Source organism: Procambarus clarkii, chromosome 19 (assembly GCF_040958095.1).
Source record: "Procambarus clarkii isolate CNS0578487 chromosome 19, FALCON_Pclarkii_2.0, whole genome shotgun sequence".
NCBI lineage: Eukaryota > Metazoa > Arthropoda > Malacostraca > Decapoda > Cambaridae > Procambarus > Procambarus clarkii.
This window is the reverse complement of record NC_091168.1, coordinates 29,328,047-29,344,373: the sequence shown is the minus strand read 5'-3', so window position 1 is coordinate 29,344,373 and position 16,327 is coordinate 29,328,047. Positions and strand designations below refer to the sequence as shown.

Genomic DNA, 16,327 nt, shown 5'->3' with positions numbered 1-16,327 from the left:
AACCAAATGAAGGGTTTATATTCGCCTGCTTTACGATCCCCTTCGTGCACAACACAGTCGTTATTGTACACAAATTACAGTTTTAGGCACGTAAGCAATTACTTAGTACAATGAGTACAATGTACTGTGTACACTCGTAATGTTGCTGACGTATCTTTGGTTATTTTAAGTAACAGTGGCTAGTAGAATATTGGGGCTAGTGTGTGTGTGTGTGTGTGCTAGTGGTGAGTGCCCTCCGTGGTTAATATATGTGTGCTAGTGATGTGTGTGTGTGTGTGTGTGTGTCTCTCTCTCTCTCTCTCTCTCTCTCTCTCTCTCTCTCTCTCTCTCTCTCTCTCTCTCTCTCTCTCTCTCTCTCTCTCTCTCTCTCTCTCTCTCTCTCTCTCTCTTTCTCTCTCTCGCTACCTCTTAGCTCCGCGAGCAATAAGCATGAATATTTTGGGAGAGGTTTTGCAGTGCGGCCTCTGGGAGTGATGGTCCTGAATACTGTGTGTGTGTGGTGGTGGGGGAGGTCAGAGCTGGTCACCTCTTATCATTCACCTGTACGTCTCTGACCCGGCCTCGCTCCCTGACCTCTGACCTCTAAACTGAATTGATCTAAGAGAGTTCTCCCAGAGGGTGTCAGAGCCAAGTCTAGTTTATTCAGGATGAGACAACAGGTGTTTAATGCAGTCACAGTAACGCAGGTGTTTAATGCACAGTCACCGCAATGCAGGTGTTTAATGCACAGTCACAGTAATGCAGGTGTTTAATGCACAGTCACAGTAATGCAGGTGTTTAATGCACAGTCACAGTAATGCAGGTGTTTAATGTAGTCACAGTAATGCAGGTGTTTAATGCACAGTCACAGTAATGCAGGTGTTTAATGCACAGTCACAGTAACGCAGGTGTTTAATGCACAGTCACAGTAACGCAGGTGTTTAATGCAGTCACAGTAATGCAGGTGTTTAATGTACAGTCACAGTAATGCAGGTGTTTAATGCACAGTCACAGTAATGCAGGTGTCTAATGCAGTCACAGTAATGCAGGTGTTTAATGCAGTCACAGTAATGCAGGTGTTTAATGCACAGTCACAGTAATGCAGGTGTTTAATGCACAGACACAGTAACGCAGGTGTATACAGCCATGCAGACGAACACGTCCAGCCACTTGGACTAGACGGTAGAGCGACGGTCTCGCTTCATGCGGGTCAGCGTTCAATTCCCGTCCGTCCAAGGGATTTGGCATCATTCCTTTGCTCTAGCTTATCCCCCAAATCCTTATCCTGATCCCCCTTCCAAGTGCTATATATAATATATATATATATATATATATATATATATATATATAATATATATATATATATATATATATATATATATATATATATAAATAGTCGAACACTTGCTTAGTTCCTCAAAAGGAACATAGAGCAGACCCTCTCTCTTAGTGAAGAAAGAGCCAGTACCAATCAGATAAATCAAGGCACAGCCCATCAGATGGAGCAAAGCACAATCCTTCTCAAGGGAACCAATAAAGACAAGTGTGTTGTGTGTATTGTCTTACACAAGTGTTGAGAACTTGTCAACTTTTGACCTCAATGTGTCAACTTTTGACCTCAATGTGTCAACTTTTGACTTCAGTGGGGGGGGGGGGGGGGGGGGAAATGTGCTCCAAGTATACCTGTATTGTGCTCATTTATACACCTGCCTGTACATCGTCCTTCGTTTCCACCCCTTTGAAGGAGTACTCCCTCTGGCTGAATTATTGAGGTCCATTTTCCACGGAGAAGAGGATGAAAGGCACTCGAGGGAGCCTTTAGGTCTGAAGTAGGATTTTTTTTTTCTATTATTTGTTGATTTGTCTTTCTAGTTTGCTTGTGTGATAGTTTTGCGTGCGCGCACGCACACACACACACACACACACACACACACACACACACACACACACACACACACACACACACACACACACACACACACACACACACACACAGCCGACCAGCTGTGTCCTCCACTGTCACCCGTATACATGAACCAATCTTCAAAATGCACTTTTTCCATTTAGAGAAGAAGCAGGAGAGCCATGAGACGGCGGCGGCGGCGGCCCCAGGAGGCGGCGGCGGCGGCGGCGACGGGGGCGACAGCGGCGGCAGCGACTCAGAGGTGGCCCCGCCACCCGACACCGACGTCGTCCTCGCCCCCAGCGACAACGTCGACGCGAACGAAGGCACTGCCATTAGTGCCGGTGGCACCGGCGGTGACACGGGCGCGGTGGGCGGCGTCGGAGGCGTGGGCGCGGTGATGGGCGTGGCGGCGGTGAGCCTGGTGGCCCTGGTGGGCGTGGCGTGGGCGTGGCACTACTGCAGGAACAACTGCGACGCCAGGAGGAAGGACGTCCGCCTCGCCTCGGCTGACGACGCCAAGAATCCCGATGTTGTGCCCAATATTGGTGAGTTAACTGCTGGGTGGGAGTGGTGGGAGTGGGAGGGGAGTCGTGGGAGAGGTGGGGGTGGGAGGGAAGGAAGGGAAAGGATATGGAACAGGGGGCATGAAGGAGGGTAAGGCAGGAATCGGCGGGAATAGGGCGGGAGGTAACGAGCCTCAAAATAAGGGCAGAATGGGGAGATTTATGAAAAGGGCGAAATGGAAAATTAGGAAGTGCCTCTGTGACGTGGATCTTGACTTGTTATGTGTGAGAGGCAGAAGGTAGGTGTGTGTGTGTGTGTGTACTCACCTATTTGTACTCGCCTATTTGTGCTTGCAGGATCGAGCATTGGCTCTTGGATCCCTCCTTTCCAGCCATCGGTTGTTTACAGCAATGACTCCTGTCCCATTTCCCTATAATACCTAATTTTAAAATTATGAATTGAGTTTGCTTCCACAACCTGGTCCCCACAGTGTGTGTGTGTGTGTGTGTGTGTGTGTGTGTGTGTGTGTGTGTGTGAGAGAGGTAGGCGCTGTCACACACACACTGATAGAAAGGGTGTGACAGGCGCTGTCAGGCGCTGATAAGAGGCCCCAGAAGTGAGAACCTTAGACAGAAAGGAGAAATCCAAACATTCGTAACTCCGAACACCGGTAACACACGCGTACAAACCAAACACCGTGAGAGGCAGACAAACACATGCAGCTGCTTGCGCAAGTTTTTTTTCGGCCGGGAGAGGAATCAAGAGAATATCCAAAGTTTTTTTTTTTTTAACCTGAAACAGCAGTAAATGTCTGTTCAAAGTCTGTTCAAAACTTTGTATAGGTGTAGTTATATTTTGTATTATATTATGTATATTATATTATGTATATTATATTATGTATATTATATTATGTATATTATATTATGTATATTATGTATATTTGTAGAAGGATTTTGGAGTTCCTCTCGATTTCACTCGTGGCCTTTCACTCTTTGTCTCGAGTAGTTCTAGGATATGTTTTTTTTTTCGACTATAGAGAAAAAGTACAGTTCAGATTCCCATTTGCATAGTTTTAGCTTTTTCTTAGTGGTTAATTAAACCCACCGTTATTAAAACCCACAATTGATTAAACCCACCGTTAATAAAACCCACAATTGATTAAACCCACCGTTATTAAAACCCACAATTGATTAAACCCACCGTTAATAAAACCCACAATTAATTAAACCCACCGTTAATAAAACCCACAATTAATTAAACCCACCGTTAATAAAACCCACAATTAATTAAACCCACCGTTAATAAAACGTTTAAATCGTTTAGTAAAGAAAGAGTTTTAAGAAATCATGTCATTAAAGCAAAACAATTCACGCTATAAAAAGTAGCATCAAATTGGCAGATAAATAAGAACCAATTTAAAGAACTATTTTTTTATTAATCTGTAATAATGTTCTGCTAACTTATGATCACTTTAATAAATAAAATTAATCACTCTCGGCTAAGGAAAGAATTCAGTAAAATCTCGCTTAAAAATTAGAGCACTAAAGGTTTAAGCGGAGATCATATAACACATAATATGCTCTGAGAAGAAATAAACATAATATGCTCAGTATAAGCGTCCCAAACACACAATATGCTCAGTATAAGTGAGCCAAACACACAATATGCTCAGTATAAGTGAGCCAAACACACAATATGCTCAGTATAAGTGAGCCAAACACACAATATGCTCAGTATAAGCGACCCAAACACACAATATGCTCAGTATAAGTGAGCCAAACACACAATATGATCAGTATAAGTGAGCCAAACACACAATATGCTAAGTATAAGCGAGCCAAACACACAATATGCTCAGTGTAAGCGAGCCAAACACATAATATGCTCAGTATAAGTGAGCCAAACACATAATATGCTCAGTATAAGTGAGCCAAACACACAATATGATCAGTATAAGTGAGCCAAACATACAATATGCTCAGTATAAGCGAGCCAAACACACAATATGATCAGTATAAGCGAGCCAAACACACAATATGATCAGTATAAGTGACCCAAACACACAATATGCTCAGTATAAGTGAGCCACACACAATATGCTCAGTATAAGTGAGCCACACACACAATATGCTCAGTATAAGTGAGCCAAACACACAATATGCTCAGTATAAGTGAGCCAAACACACAATATGATCAGTATAAGCGAGCCAAACACACAATATGATCAGTATAAGTGACCCAAACACACAATATGCTCAGTAAATGCGAGCCAAACACACAATATGATCAGTATAAGTGACCCAAACACACAATATGCTCAGTAAATGCGAGCCAAACACACAATATGCTCAGTATAAGTGAGCCAAACACAATATGCTCAGTATAAGTGAGCCAAACATACAATATGCTCAGTATAAGCGAGCCAAACACAATATGCTCAGTATAAGCGACCCAAACACACGATACGATATGATCAGTATAGAACATTACGCTCAGAAAACAGAAACAGTTTTGCATCTGTTCTTAAAAATGATTCGTTACGTCGCATCCAATCCTGTTCGCAGCCATGCGGGACGGTGTCCATCTGTTTCTGTCTGTCAGTAATTCTGTCAGTCAGTCAGTCAATCAATCAATCAGTCTGTCTGTCAGTCTGTTAGTCTATCAATCTGCCCGTCGGCCTGTCAGTCCTGTTTTTATTATATAATGACAGTTAAAGCAGAGAGAGAGAGAGAGAAAGAGAGAGAGAGAGAGACACATAGACAGAGAGCTGTTGCTCAAGTTTGTCCAAGTATTATTGCCTCAGTTATTTGACTTTGTAGCAGGTTGTCTTATTATTCTCCTCGTAGGAGCACTTGAGGGCCAACCGGGGCGTTTGTGGTTGTCCTGTGCGTCTGTTTGTACGGTTAGACAGGAGGCGTGTGTGTTTGTGCGTGCGTGTGTGTGTGTGTGTGTGTGTGTGTGGGAGGGGGGGAGTTGCGTGTGTGCGCGCACTTGCCAAACATTATACAGGACAACGCACCAGTTTCTATGTTGTTGGTCGTCTAATGCACTGATTCCGCGACCCGTTTTTTTTTTGTGTCACATTTGGTCATCAAATAATGCGAGGCGGCAGACTCTATACTGCTTCCCTCTGCCTGGTCCACCCACACACCTCCCTTGACCTGACACCCCCAGCTGTGTCTCCTCATGCCTGAGGCCTCACCTCACAGTATAGCCTCGTCCTCTCGCTGTGTGGTTCATCTTCTTATTGAACTCTGCTAGTTAGCTTGAGTGGGTTGAGTTGCAGCTCTTAGCTTCCGCCTCTCGTCCTTTATTCTACTAGTGTACAGAGTCCTATAAACATTTTGGGATCTGTCATATAAGATTGTGTCTGGAGTCCCACCACTTCACTTGTTAGATAGGGTATTTCATTTGTTTACTAATCTGACACTGGATATGTCATTCTGATGTCTCTGTGGTACATTCGATACTTATGTTCCACTTGTGTCATCGTGCTCGTGTTCCATGCATAATTAAAAAGTTTGTTCTACTCCCTGTCTATTCCCTTAAGAATTTTGTATGTGGTGATCATGTTTTCAATTTCTATTATCTAGTTAAGTTTATGTTCTTTAATCATACCATGTTTCTTTTACCTCTCAGCTCTGGTGCTAGTCTGGTGGCATTTATCCTGTACTTTATGCTGATTCCTTTATTATAGTCAGTTGTAAAGGCTGTGCTTCTGTTGTTCAGTCTTACATCTCCAGGTGATGATATCCTTTTGGTGTGGGCTTCAGGCCACTGAATTGGTGTCATGAAACGCTACAGCTGTTTTTATTTTGTTTCCTATTCCAGGAGGTTTCCTCTTCTCTTTGGCACTTTATATCCAGTTCCCAAATCCTACCTTCAGCACTTTTGCGCTTCCTTGAGTTAATCTGAAGTCATGTGTTGAACCATTCCTTCAGTTGGTCCATGCTGTCCTGTAGTGTCTTCCACCTTATTTATCTTTATCATAATTGTTTCGTTATCAAGAAATATATTGAGGAAGAATAAAATATGATTTATCTGGGAGATCAGTCATATATATATCAGGAACCAGATAGGCCCAGGTACGGACCTCAGTGGCACCCCTCTTGTGACATCTTGCCACTCTGACATCCTCCCCTTCTCTGTGACTTTCTCGTTGTTTAGGCATTCCATACTCCTCTGGTGCCCATTCGATCTTCGCTTCCAAGTTCTCTAACGAGTGTAGTAGTTTCATGTTGTAGAGGAATTGTATTTCTGAGGTATTGTATAGGTAGAGGAGGTATATTGAGGTATTGTAGAGGAATGGTTTCTGATATCCTCAAAACCATGCACGTTGCTCAGCCTCTAGCTTCTCTAATACAGGTCACCCAGTCCTTGAATTGGCCTGTTGTTAATCATCTCATCTCTATCTATTCTGTATGTTGGCACCGCAGTGCTGTCTTCCAACTTCCTGGCAGTTCTCCTGCTGCCAGTGACGCGTAAGTGACTATCATGGTAAGTGGCTAGGACAAGGCTTCAACTCCTGCCGCTGGGTATCGGGTGAGATCCTGTCTGGTAACACAGGCTTAGTCGTGTCCAACTCCAGAGGAGCACGTGTTGATTCATCTCTGGTGATCCTAATGTCCTCCGGTACTTCTTAATTTAGGAATATCCTTCTCAGTTCAGTGTGTGTGTGTGTGTGTGTGTGTGTGTGTGTGTGTGTGTGTGTGTGTGTGTGTGTGTGTGTGTGTGTGTGTGTGTGTGTGTGGGTTGTCGACTTCACTGAAATATCGCAAAAAAATATTTACTTATATTTACCGCCAGAATTCACTTTATAAATCATGTTAATTATTGGGACAGATTAAAAATTCTAAATCTGTATTCTCTAGAGCGCAGGCGAGAGAGATACATAATAATTTACGTGTTGAAAATGTTAGAGAGACTGGTTTCAAATCTGAACATAAAAATAACATCATATGAGACCAAAAGGCATGGCAGGATGTGCAAAATAGCCTAATTGAAAAGCAGAGGTGCAGTTGGTACTCTGAGGGAGAATTCAATCAACATCAAGGGGCCCATGACTTTTCAACACTCCAGCTACACATAAGGAACATGACTGGTTAACATATGGTCAACCAGCGCTATGATTCATACGTCAGGCTGCAAACAGCCGCATCCAATAGCCTGGTTGACCAGACGATCAACTGGGAGGCCTGGTCGGAGACCGGGTCGCGGGACCGTTGATCTCCGGAATCTCCACAAGGTAGCCACATGGTAGGCATATTGTACAAAATCTACAGAAGGTAATGAAATGTGGGTAGCACTTACCGTAGACTATTGTCGGTAGAAATATCCTATTTTCAGTTTGCCACTCGGCCAGGCGTTGCTAAGTTAAGCTAGGCCATATACCCTTCACGGTTTATGTATTCTAAATTGTCTGATGTAGCTTTGGGTGTTTTATTATTTTTATCAGTAATTAAATTCTACCATAAGCCTGTATTATTTTATTTTTATTTTTGCGACATTCCACTACATATTTGAGAGGGCTGTGAGGTGTAAGTCTCGCATATTACTGATCTTAGTGTTTCAAATACGCAAGTGTGATGTAATGGTGAAGTTATATTCTTAGTTTCTAGGCACTATGCTTGTGTCACACCCATGACACTATGCTTGTGTCACACCCATGACACTATGCTTGTGTCACACCCATGACACTATGCTTGTGTCACACCCATGACACTATGCTTGTGTCACACCCATGACACTATGCTTGTGTCACACCCATGACACTATGCTTGTGTCACACCCATGACACTATGCTTGTGTCACACCCATGACACTATGCTTGTGTCACACCCATGACACTATGCTTGTGTCACACCCATGACACTATGCTTGTGTCACACCCATGACACTGTTCTGGTGTCAATATATTTTAGTTTCCATTTATATATTTCACTTCAACCAGCACTTGTGCCGGCACCCACAGGAATGGGTTCCTCATGAGTTTGGGTGAGAATGGGTATATTATGAGTGAGCAAATACTGCCATTTTTGCAAGTTGATGATCATTGTGTGTGATGGAGGGTCATCGTCTGGGATGGGGGGTCATCGTGTGGGATGGGGGGTCGTTGTGTGGGATGGGGGGTCATCGTGTGGGATGGGGGGTCATCGTGTGGGATGGGGGGTCATCGTGTGGGATGGGGGTCATCGTGTGGGATGGGGGGTCATCGTGTGGGATGGGGGGTCATCGTGTGGGATGGGGGGTCATCGTGTGGGATGGGGGTCATCGCATGGGATGGGAGGTGATCGTGTGGGATGGGGGGTCATCGTGTGGGATGGGGGGTCATTGTGTGGGATGGGGGTCATCGCATGGGATGGGAGGTGATCGTGTGGGATGGGAGGTCATCGCGTGGGATGGGAGGTCATTGCATGGGATGGGAGGTCATCGCGTGGAACAGGTCATTGTGTGGGATGGGAGGTCATTGCGTGGGATGGGAGGTCATTGCGTGGGATGGGAGGTCATCGCGTGGGATGGGAGGTCATCGCGTGGAATGGGGGGTCATCGCGTGGGATGGGAGGTCATCGCGTGGGATGGGAGGTCATTGCGTGGGATGGGAAATCATCGCGTGGGATGGGGGTCATCGCGTGGGATGGGGGTCATCGCGTGGGATGGGGGGGGGTCATTGTGTGGGATGGGGGGGTCATTGCATGGGATGGGAGCTCATCGCGTGGGATGGGGGGTCATTGTGTGGGATGGGGGGTCATCGCATGGGATGGGGTGGTCATCGCGTGGGATGGGGTTCATCGCGTGGAATGGGCGGTCATCGCGTGGAATGGCAGGTCATCGCTTGGGATGGGAGGTCATCGCGTGGAATGGGCGGTCATCGCGTGGAATGGGCGGTCATCGCGTGGAATGGGCGGTCATCGCGTGGAATGGGCGGTCATCGCGTGGAATGGCAGGTCATCGCGTGGAATGGGGTACAATGTCCTGACACTATCACTGACACTTTGGGAATCAGTGTGAATTATAAATCTAGTCGTTAGCAAGTTGTTTATTATTTTCATTGTTTGGAGAACTGCCTTTATCTCGGCTGTAAATACTGAAACTGTCTGAGGAGAGAGAGAGAGAGAGAGAGAGAGAGAGAGAGAGAGAGAGAGAGAGAGAGAGAGAGAGAGAGAGAGAGAGAGAACTTGAGATATTTTTTCAGCGAGAGTGTTTGTGTATTCTCTCCTCGTTCCTGTGTCAATACACTACGGTTAGCGAGTTCATTTTTGTAATCCGAGATTGAAATGTTTCGACATTTTTTTTGTGGTTTGATTTTCGTATCTAGTGTTAATAAGTATGTATATAATGATTGTGTGACGGAAAAGGGGGAGGGAGGGGGGGACTACAGTATATCTACACTTCGCCTGTTCTATCGAAGTGGCTGTGTTCAAACTCAGTATTGTGGGTGAGCTTTTGGGAAGTGGCAGAGGTGTTGTGTGTGTGTGTGTGTGTGTGTGTGTGTGTGTATCTAATGGGTATTTTGTGCTCTGATAGTCTGGTGTTCGCACACCTGCCTGTATATGTGTTCAAGGTCAGTTTTTACACGGGGGGTCTCGTGAACTCCTGGGGCCAGATTCACGAAAGCACTTACGAACGTGTACATCTTTCCTCAATCTTTGACGGCTTTGGTTACATTTATTAAACAGTTTACGAGCATGAAAACTTCCCAATCAACTGTTGTTATTGTTATAAACAGCCTCCTGGTGCTTCGGAGCTCATTAACTGTTTAATAATTGTAAACAAAGCCGCCAAAGATTGAGAAAAGATGTACAGGTTCGTAAGTGCTTGCGTAACTGCTTTCGTGAATCTGGCCCCTGACTTCTAGCGGTTGTGTTTGGGAATGCTATATTTGTTAGGAGAGATAAAAATAACTATAGCTTTGTCCAATTGAAATATTTCTTGTACTATTTGCTGAAGCGATGTGAGGTATCGATCATTGGCTTTTCTTTCGACTCTTCTGCCTGGTTCATTGGTGGAAATGAATGGCAGGAACTTGTTAGCCTTTATCTGTAACTCCCGAGTGTATCAGTAAGGTAAACCAGCTGTGAAAATATGGTGGGTTGGGTTCAGAATGTTGTGAGGTGCAAATTATTTGTGTTCTAAGAAAGTGACTTAGAAAGGGTCACTTAGAAAGTCTATGATCACTTAGAAAGTGACCATAGACGACCCCTGTCTTAATGCGGTCAGAATGATAGCTGTAAAAAATTATGGTAAAACACACACACACACACACACACACACACACACACACACACACACACACACACACACCGGTCAGAATAGATCAGTAGCTTCAAGAGTGATATAACAGCTGGATATTACTCAATACTACTTCAAGTCAGCGCCATTGTTGAGTAATGTGGTCGCTGGAGGTGGTCCTTGGGGTGGTTGTCTGAGGGCGAGTGACCTCAGCCCTCTCAGTGTCGTGGAGGTGGTCCTTGGGGTGGTTGTCTGAGGGCGAGTGACCTCAGCCCTCTCAGTGTCGTGGAGGTGGTCCTTGGGGTGGTTGTCTGAGGGCGAGTGACCTCAGCCCTCTCAGTGTCGTGGAGGTGGTCCTTGGGGTGGTTGTCTGAGGGCGAGTGACCTCAGCCCTCTCAGTGTCGTGGAGGTGGTCCTTGAGATGGTTGTCTGAGGGCGAGTGACCTCAGCCCTCTCAGTGTCGTGGAGGTGGTCCTTGAGATGGTTGTCTGAGTGCGAGTGACCTCAGCCCTCTCAGTGTCGTGGAGGGGTTCCTTGAGGTGGTTGTCTGAGTGCGAGTGACCTCAGCCCTCTCAGTGTCGTGGAGGGGTTCCTTGAGGTGGTTGTCTGAGGGCGAGTGACCTCAGCCCTCTCAGTGTCGTGGAGGTGTTCCTTGAGGTGGTTGTCTGAGGGCGAGTGACCTCAGCCCTCTCAGTGTCGTGGAGGTGCTCCTTGAGATGGTTGTCTGAGTGCGAGTGACCTCAGCCCTCTCAGTGTCGTGGAGGTGTTCCTTGAGGTGGTTGTCTGAGGGCGAGTGACCTCAGCCCTCTCAGTGTCGTGGAGGTGTTCCTTGAGGTGGTAGTCTGAGGGCGAGTGACCTCAGCCCTCTCAGTGTCGTGGAGGTGCTCCTTGAGATGGTTGTCTGAGGCGAGTGACCTTAGCCCTCTCAGTGTCGTGGAGGTGGTCCTTGAGGTGGTTGTCTGAGGGCGAGTGACCTCAGCCCTCTCAGTGTCGTGGAGGTGTTCCTTGAGGTGGTTGTCTGAGGGCGAGTGACCTCAGCCCTCTCAGTGTCGTGGAGGTGCTCCTTGAGATGGTTGTCTGAGTGCGAGTGACCTCAGCCCTCTCAGTGTCGTGGAGGTGTTCCTTGAGGTGGTTGTCTGAGGGCGAGTGACCTCAGCCCTCTCAGTGTCGTGGAGGTGTTCCTTGAGGTGGTTGTCTGAGGGCGAGTGACCTCAGCCCTCTCAGTGTCGTGGAGGTGCTCCTTGAGATGGTTGTCTGAGGCGAGTGACCTTAGCCCTCTCAGTGTCGTGGAGGTGGTCCTTGAGGTGGTTGTCTGAGGCGAGTGACCTCAGCCCTCTCAGTGTCGTGGAGGTGCTCCTTGAGATGATTGTCTGAGGGCGAGTGACCTCAGCCCTCTCAGTGTCGTGGAGGTGGTCCTTGAGATGGTTGTCTGAGGGCGAGTGACCTCAGCCCTCTGTGTCGTGGAGGTGGTCCTTGAGATGGTTGTCTGAGGGCGAGTGACCTCAGCCCTCTCAGTGTCGTGGAGGTGATCCTTGAGATGGTTGTCTGAGGGCGAGTGACCTCAGCCCTCTCAGTGTCGTGGAGGTGGTCCTTGAGATGGTTGTCTGAGGGCGAGTGACCTCAGCCCTCTCAGTGTCGTGGAGGTGGTCCTTGAGATGGTTGTCTGAGGGCGAGTGACCTCAGCCCTCTCAGTGTCGTGGAGGTGCTCCTTGAGATGGTTGTCTGAGGGCGAGTGACCTCAGCCCTCTCAGTGTCGTGGAGGTGGTCCTTGAGGTGGTTGTCTGAGGCGAGTGACCTCAGCCCTCTCAGTGTCGTGGAGGTGGTCCTTGAGGTGGTTGTCTGAGGCGAGTGACCTCAGCCCTCTCAGTGTCGTGGAGGTGGTCCTTGAGGTGGTTGTCTGAGGGCGAGTGACCTCAGCCCTCTGTGTCGTGGAGGTGCTCCTTGAGATGGTTGTCTGAGGGCGAGTGACCTCAGCCCTCTCAGTGTCGTGGAGGTGTTCCTTGAGGTGGTTGTCTGAGGGCGAGTGACCTCAGCCCTCTCAGTGTCGTGGAGGTGCTCCTTGAGATGGTTGTCTGAGTGCGAGTGACCTCAGCCCTCTCAGTGTCGTGGAGGTGTTCCTTCAGGTGGTTGTCTGAGGCGAGTGACCTCAACCCTCTGTGTCGTGGAGGTGTTCCTTCAGGTGGTTGTCTGAGGGCGAGTGACCTCAGCCCTCTGTGTCGTGGAGGTGTTCCTTCAGGTGGTTGTCTGAGGGCGAGTGACCTCAGCCCTCTCAGTGTCGTGGAGGGGTTCCTTCAGGTGGTTGTCTGAGGGCGAGTGACCTCAGCACTCTCAGTGTCGTGGAGGGGTTCCTTCAGGTGGTTGTCTGAGGGCGAGTGACCTCAGCCCTCTCAGTGTCGTGGAGGTGTTCCTTCAGGTGGTTGTCTGAGGGCGAGTGACCTCAGCCCTCTGTGTCGTGGAGGTGTTCCTTCAGGTGGTTGTCTGAGGGCGAGTGACCTCAGCCCTCTCAGTGTCGTGGAGGGGTTCCTTCAGGTGGTTGTCTGAGGGCGAGTGACCTCAGCACTCTCAGTGTCGTGGAGGGGTTCCTTCAGGTGGTTGTCTGAGGGCGAGTGACCTCAGCCCTCTCAGTGTCGTGGAGGTGTTCCTTCAGGTGGTTGTCTGAGGCGAGTGACCTCAGCCCTCTCAGTGTCGGGGAGGGGTTCCTTCAGGTGGTTGTCTGAGGGCGAGTGACCTCAGCCCTCTCAGTGTCGTGGAGGTGGTCCTTGAGGTGGTTGTCTGAGGGCGAGTGACCTCAGCCCTCTCAGTGTCGTGGAGGGGTTCCTTCAGGTGGTTGTCTGAGGGCGAGTGACCTAGTCAGCCCTCTAAGTGTCGTGGAGGGGTTCCTTGAGGTGGTTGTCTGAGGGCGAGTGACCTCAGCCCTCTCAGTGTCGTGGAGGGGTTCCTTCAGGTGGTTGTCTGAGGCGAGTGACCTCAGCCCTCTCAGTGTCGTGGAGGGGTTCCTTCAGGTGGTTGTCTGAGGGCGAGTGACCTCAGCCCTCTCAGTGTCGTGGAGGGGTTCCTTGAGGTGGTTGTCTGAGGGCGAGTGACCTCAGCCCTCTCAGTGTCGTGGAGGTGGTCCTTGAGGTGGTTGTCTGAGGGCGAGTGACCTCAGCCCTCTCAGTGTCGTGGAGGTGGTCCTTGAGGTGGTTGTCTGAGGGCGAGTGACCTCAGCACTCTCAGTGTCGTGGAGGTGATCCTTGAGATGGTTGTCTGAGGGCGAGTGACCTCAGCCCTCTCAGTGTCGTGGAGGTGTTCCTTCAGGTGGTTGTCTGAGGGCGAGTGACCTCAGCACTCTCAGTGTATGGATTACATGCTTGGAATATTAATCGGTAAATTGGTTTGACATGTTGTTATTCACTTGACAATAGGTAATAATGGCTACAGGGATGGCGCGTACCGGCTTAGGTTCCCCCCAGGGGCAAATATTACATTAGTCTATATTTGATTATGCTCTATGAAAAAAATAGTGTGTGTATAAATGATTTAGTCTATTCGTGTTAATATTATTTTCAAAAACAGGTTTATATATAAATCATGTAGGCCCATTTTTGTATTAAACTATTATTTAATGTAATTATGATCTAAATGTCAAAAACTACCCGTGTTAAAAAAAAATGGATTTCATGTTGCAATTGGCCGTGGATTAAATGTCTAAAATACCTGAAGAAAAAATGCCCAAATGGTAAAGGTTACAATAGCGAGCTCCCAGGACTAAGTTTTGCCATGCCTGTTGATTGTGAACAATATACTTGCATGATTGTAACCTTTGGTGAAGATAGCGGTGAACACATGGGCCAGTTGATGATTGCACTCCGGGGGTCACAACTTTTCCCCCTGGCCCACGCTGTGAGTGAGAGCGTGATACAATAGCCGGATATAATGTGTGATTATTAAACTGGTGAGCTCCATAGGCCAGTCATGATTGATCCTTGTGTAGGTGTTGACACTGGGAGTTGTTTATGGTGCCGTGACATGTATGTGTGTATATATATATATACATACATATATATATATATATATATATATATATATATATATATATATATATATATATATATATATATATATATATATATATATAACTTTAGAACACTTTCCCACCAGGAGACTCGAACCCTAGCCAGCACAGAAGCCTTCCAGCAACTGGCATAACAGGTACGCCTTAACCCTCTCCACCACCTGCTCAGACCCTTAAAAGAGATGGTAATTTCGGAGTATTTAAATACCACAAATTACCACAAACTCCGAAATTACCATCTCTTTTAAGGGTCTGAGCAGGTGGTGGAGAGGGTTAAGGCGTACCTGTTATGCCAGTTGCTGGAAGGCTTCTGTGCTGGCTAGGGTTCGAGTCTCCTGGTGGGAAAGTGTTCTAAAGTTGTATACTTGACTCTCGTGTTTAGGAGAGTTGTGCCATATATATATATATATATATATATATATATATATATATATATATATATATATATATATATATATATATATATATATATATATGACAAAGTATTAAAGACACCATTTTGGCATTCCCTACAGGTTCCTTCTCGGCCACTCGGATGACCTCACCGCAACGCTTCTGGCACAAGGGTAAGTGATGGTGATGACGATGGTGACGGCGTTAGTGACGGTGGTGTTGTTGATTTTGATGGTGATGTTGTTGGTGATATAGATGGGTGGTGTTGATGGTGATGGGTGTTATCCATCCACTTCCAATCATACACTTATAAATCCCTTCCATTCGTGTACTTATCCTACCACTTCAACTTGTGTACCTATCCAGCCTATGCTGTAAGTGTCGATGCCTTAAGTATTGTAGAGAGCCACCACGAAGTCACAGTGAGAGGACAGGGAACCCCCACAATACAGGGCTATAGGCTACAGGTGCACCCTGGATATACACTCCCTGCGATCATCACCTTAGGAACCGCCAGGCCATCGAGATCGGGTTCAGTAACGAAGACGGAGGTACCGAGACATCGAAGCCTCCCTCCTCGCTCGAACTCACCAAGAGCTCCGAGCGGGGAGTGAGTGTGCTGCCGTCTCCGCTCACCCTCCACCACAACACAAGCGGGCTCTCGAGGTGGGAATAGTGTGGTCAGGAAGCCTTATCCAGAAAGTAGAAGTGTGGAGTGCGAACAAGGGTCAAAGGGGACAGATGACATGTCATATTATCGAGGATCACACTTGGACAGAAGCCCCCCACCCCCACCCCCACCCTCTTCCCCACTAGCCCCCCAACCCCCCTCACGCCGATAACGGGCTGGACAGTGAGGGATAGAATGGTCAAGGTTTACCTTAACATACTAGAGATATGGTCTGAGAAATGGCTGGTCGAATTTAATCCAATAAAATGCAAGGTGATATGTTGTTTTTTTTTATAACTAGGGAGAGGACACATGGACAGTAAAAGGTGGCGGGGGACAAATGCTCGAGTTAGAGAAGGAAATACATTAGTAAAACCACATGTTAACTGGATAACTTCAGCGGCGTATAGAAAACTGTTGAACATTCGGGTTCCCATCAGGAACATGGACAAGGAAATTTTCCAGAACATTGTTCACAACGTATGTTAGACTAGCACCGCATTATGCAGCCTCATTGACAAATCCAACAAAACTATGGATAGTATAAACGTTTACTAAAATCCTGGTCTCGGAACAACAGGAGCTGCGTTGC

The 16,327-nt window shown here is 47.1% G+C and overlaps 1 protein-coding gene across 1 annotated transcript in view; it reads left to right on the top strand.

The window, feature by feature from the left end:
* The first annotated feature begins 1,994 nt into the window (after positions 1-1,994).
* LOC123757379 (uncharacterized PE-PGRS family protein PE_PGRS10) overlaps positions 1,995-16,327 on the top strand; it is a 43,604-nt gene continuing 29,271 nt past the window's right edge. Inside the window, exons 1-2 of the mRNA XM_069327207.1 lie at positions 1,995-2,430; positions 15,188-15,238. Of these exons, the coding sequence (XP_069183308.1) occupies positions 2,028-2,430; positions 15,188-15,238 (454 nt within the window). The 5' untranslated portion in view covers positions 1,995-2,027. The remainder of the gene's footprint in view (positions 2,431-15,187; positions 15,239-16,327) is intronic.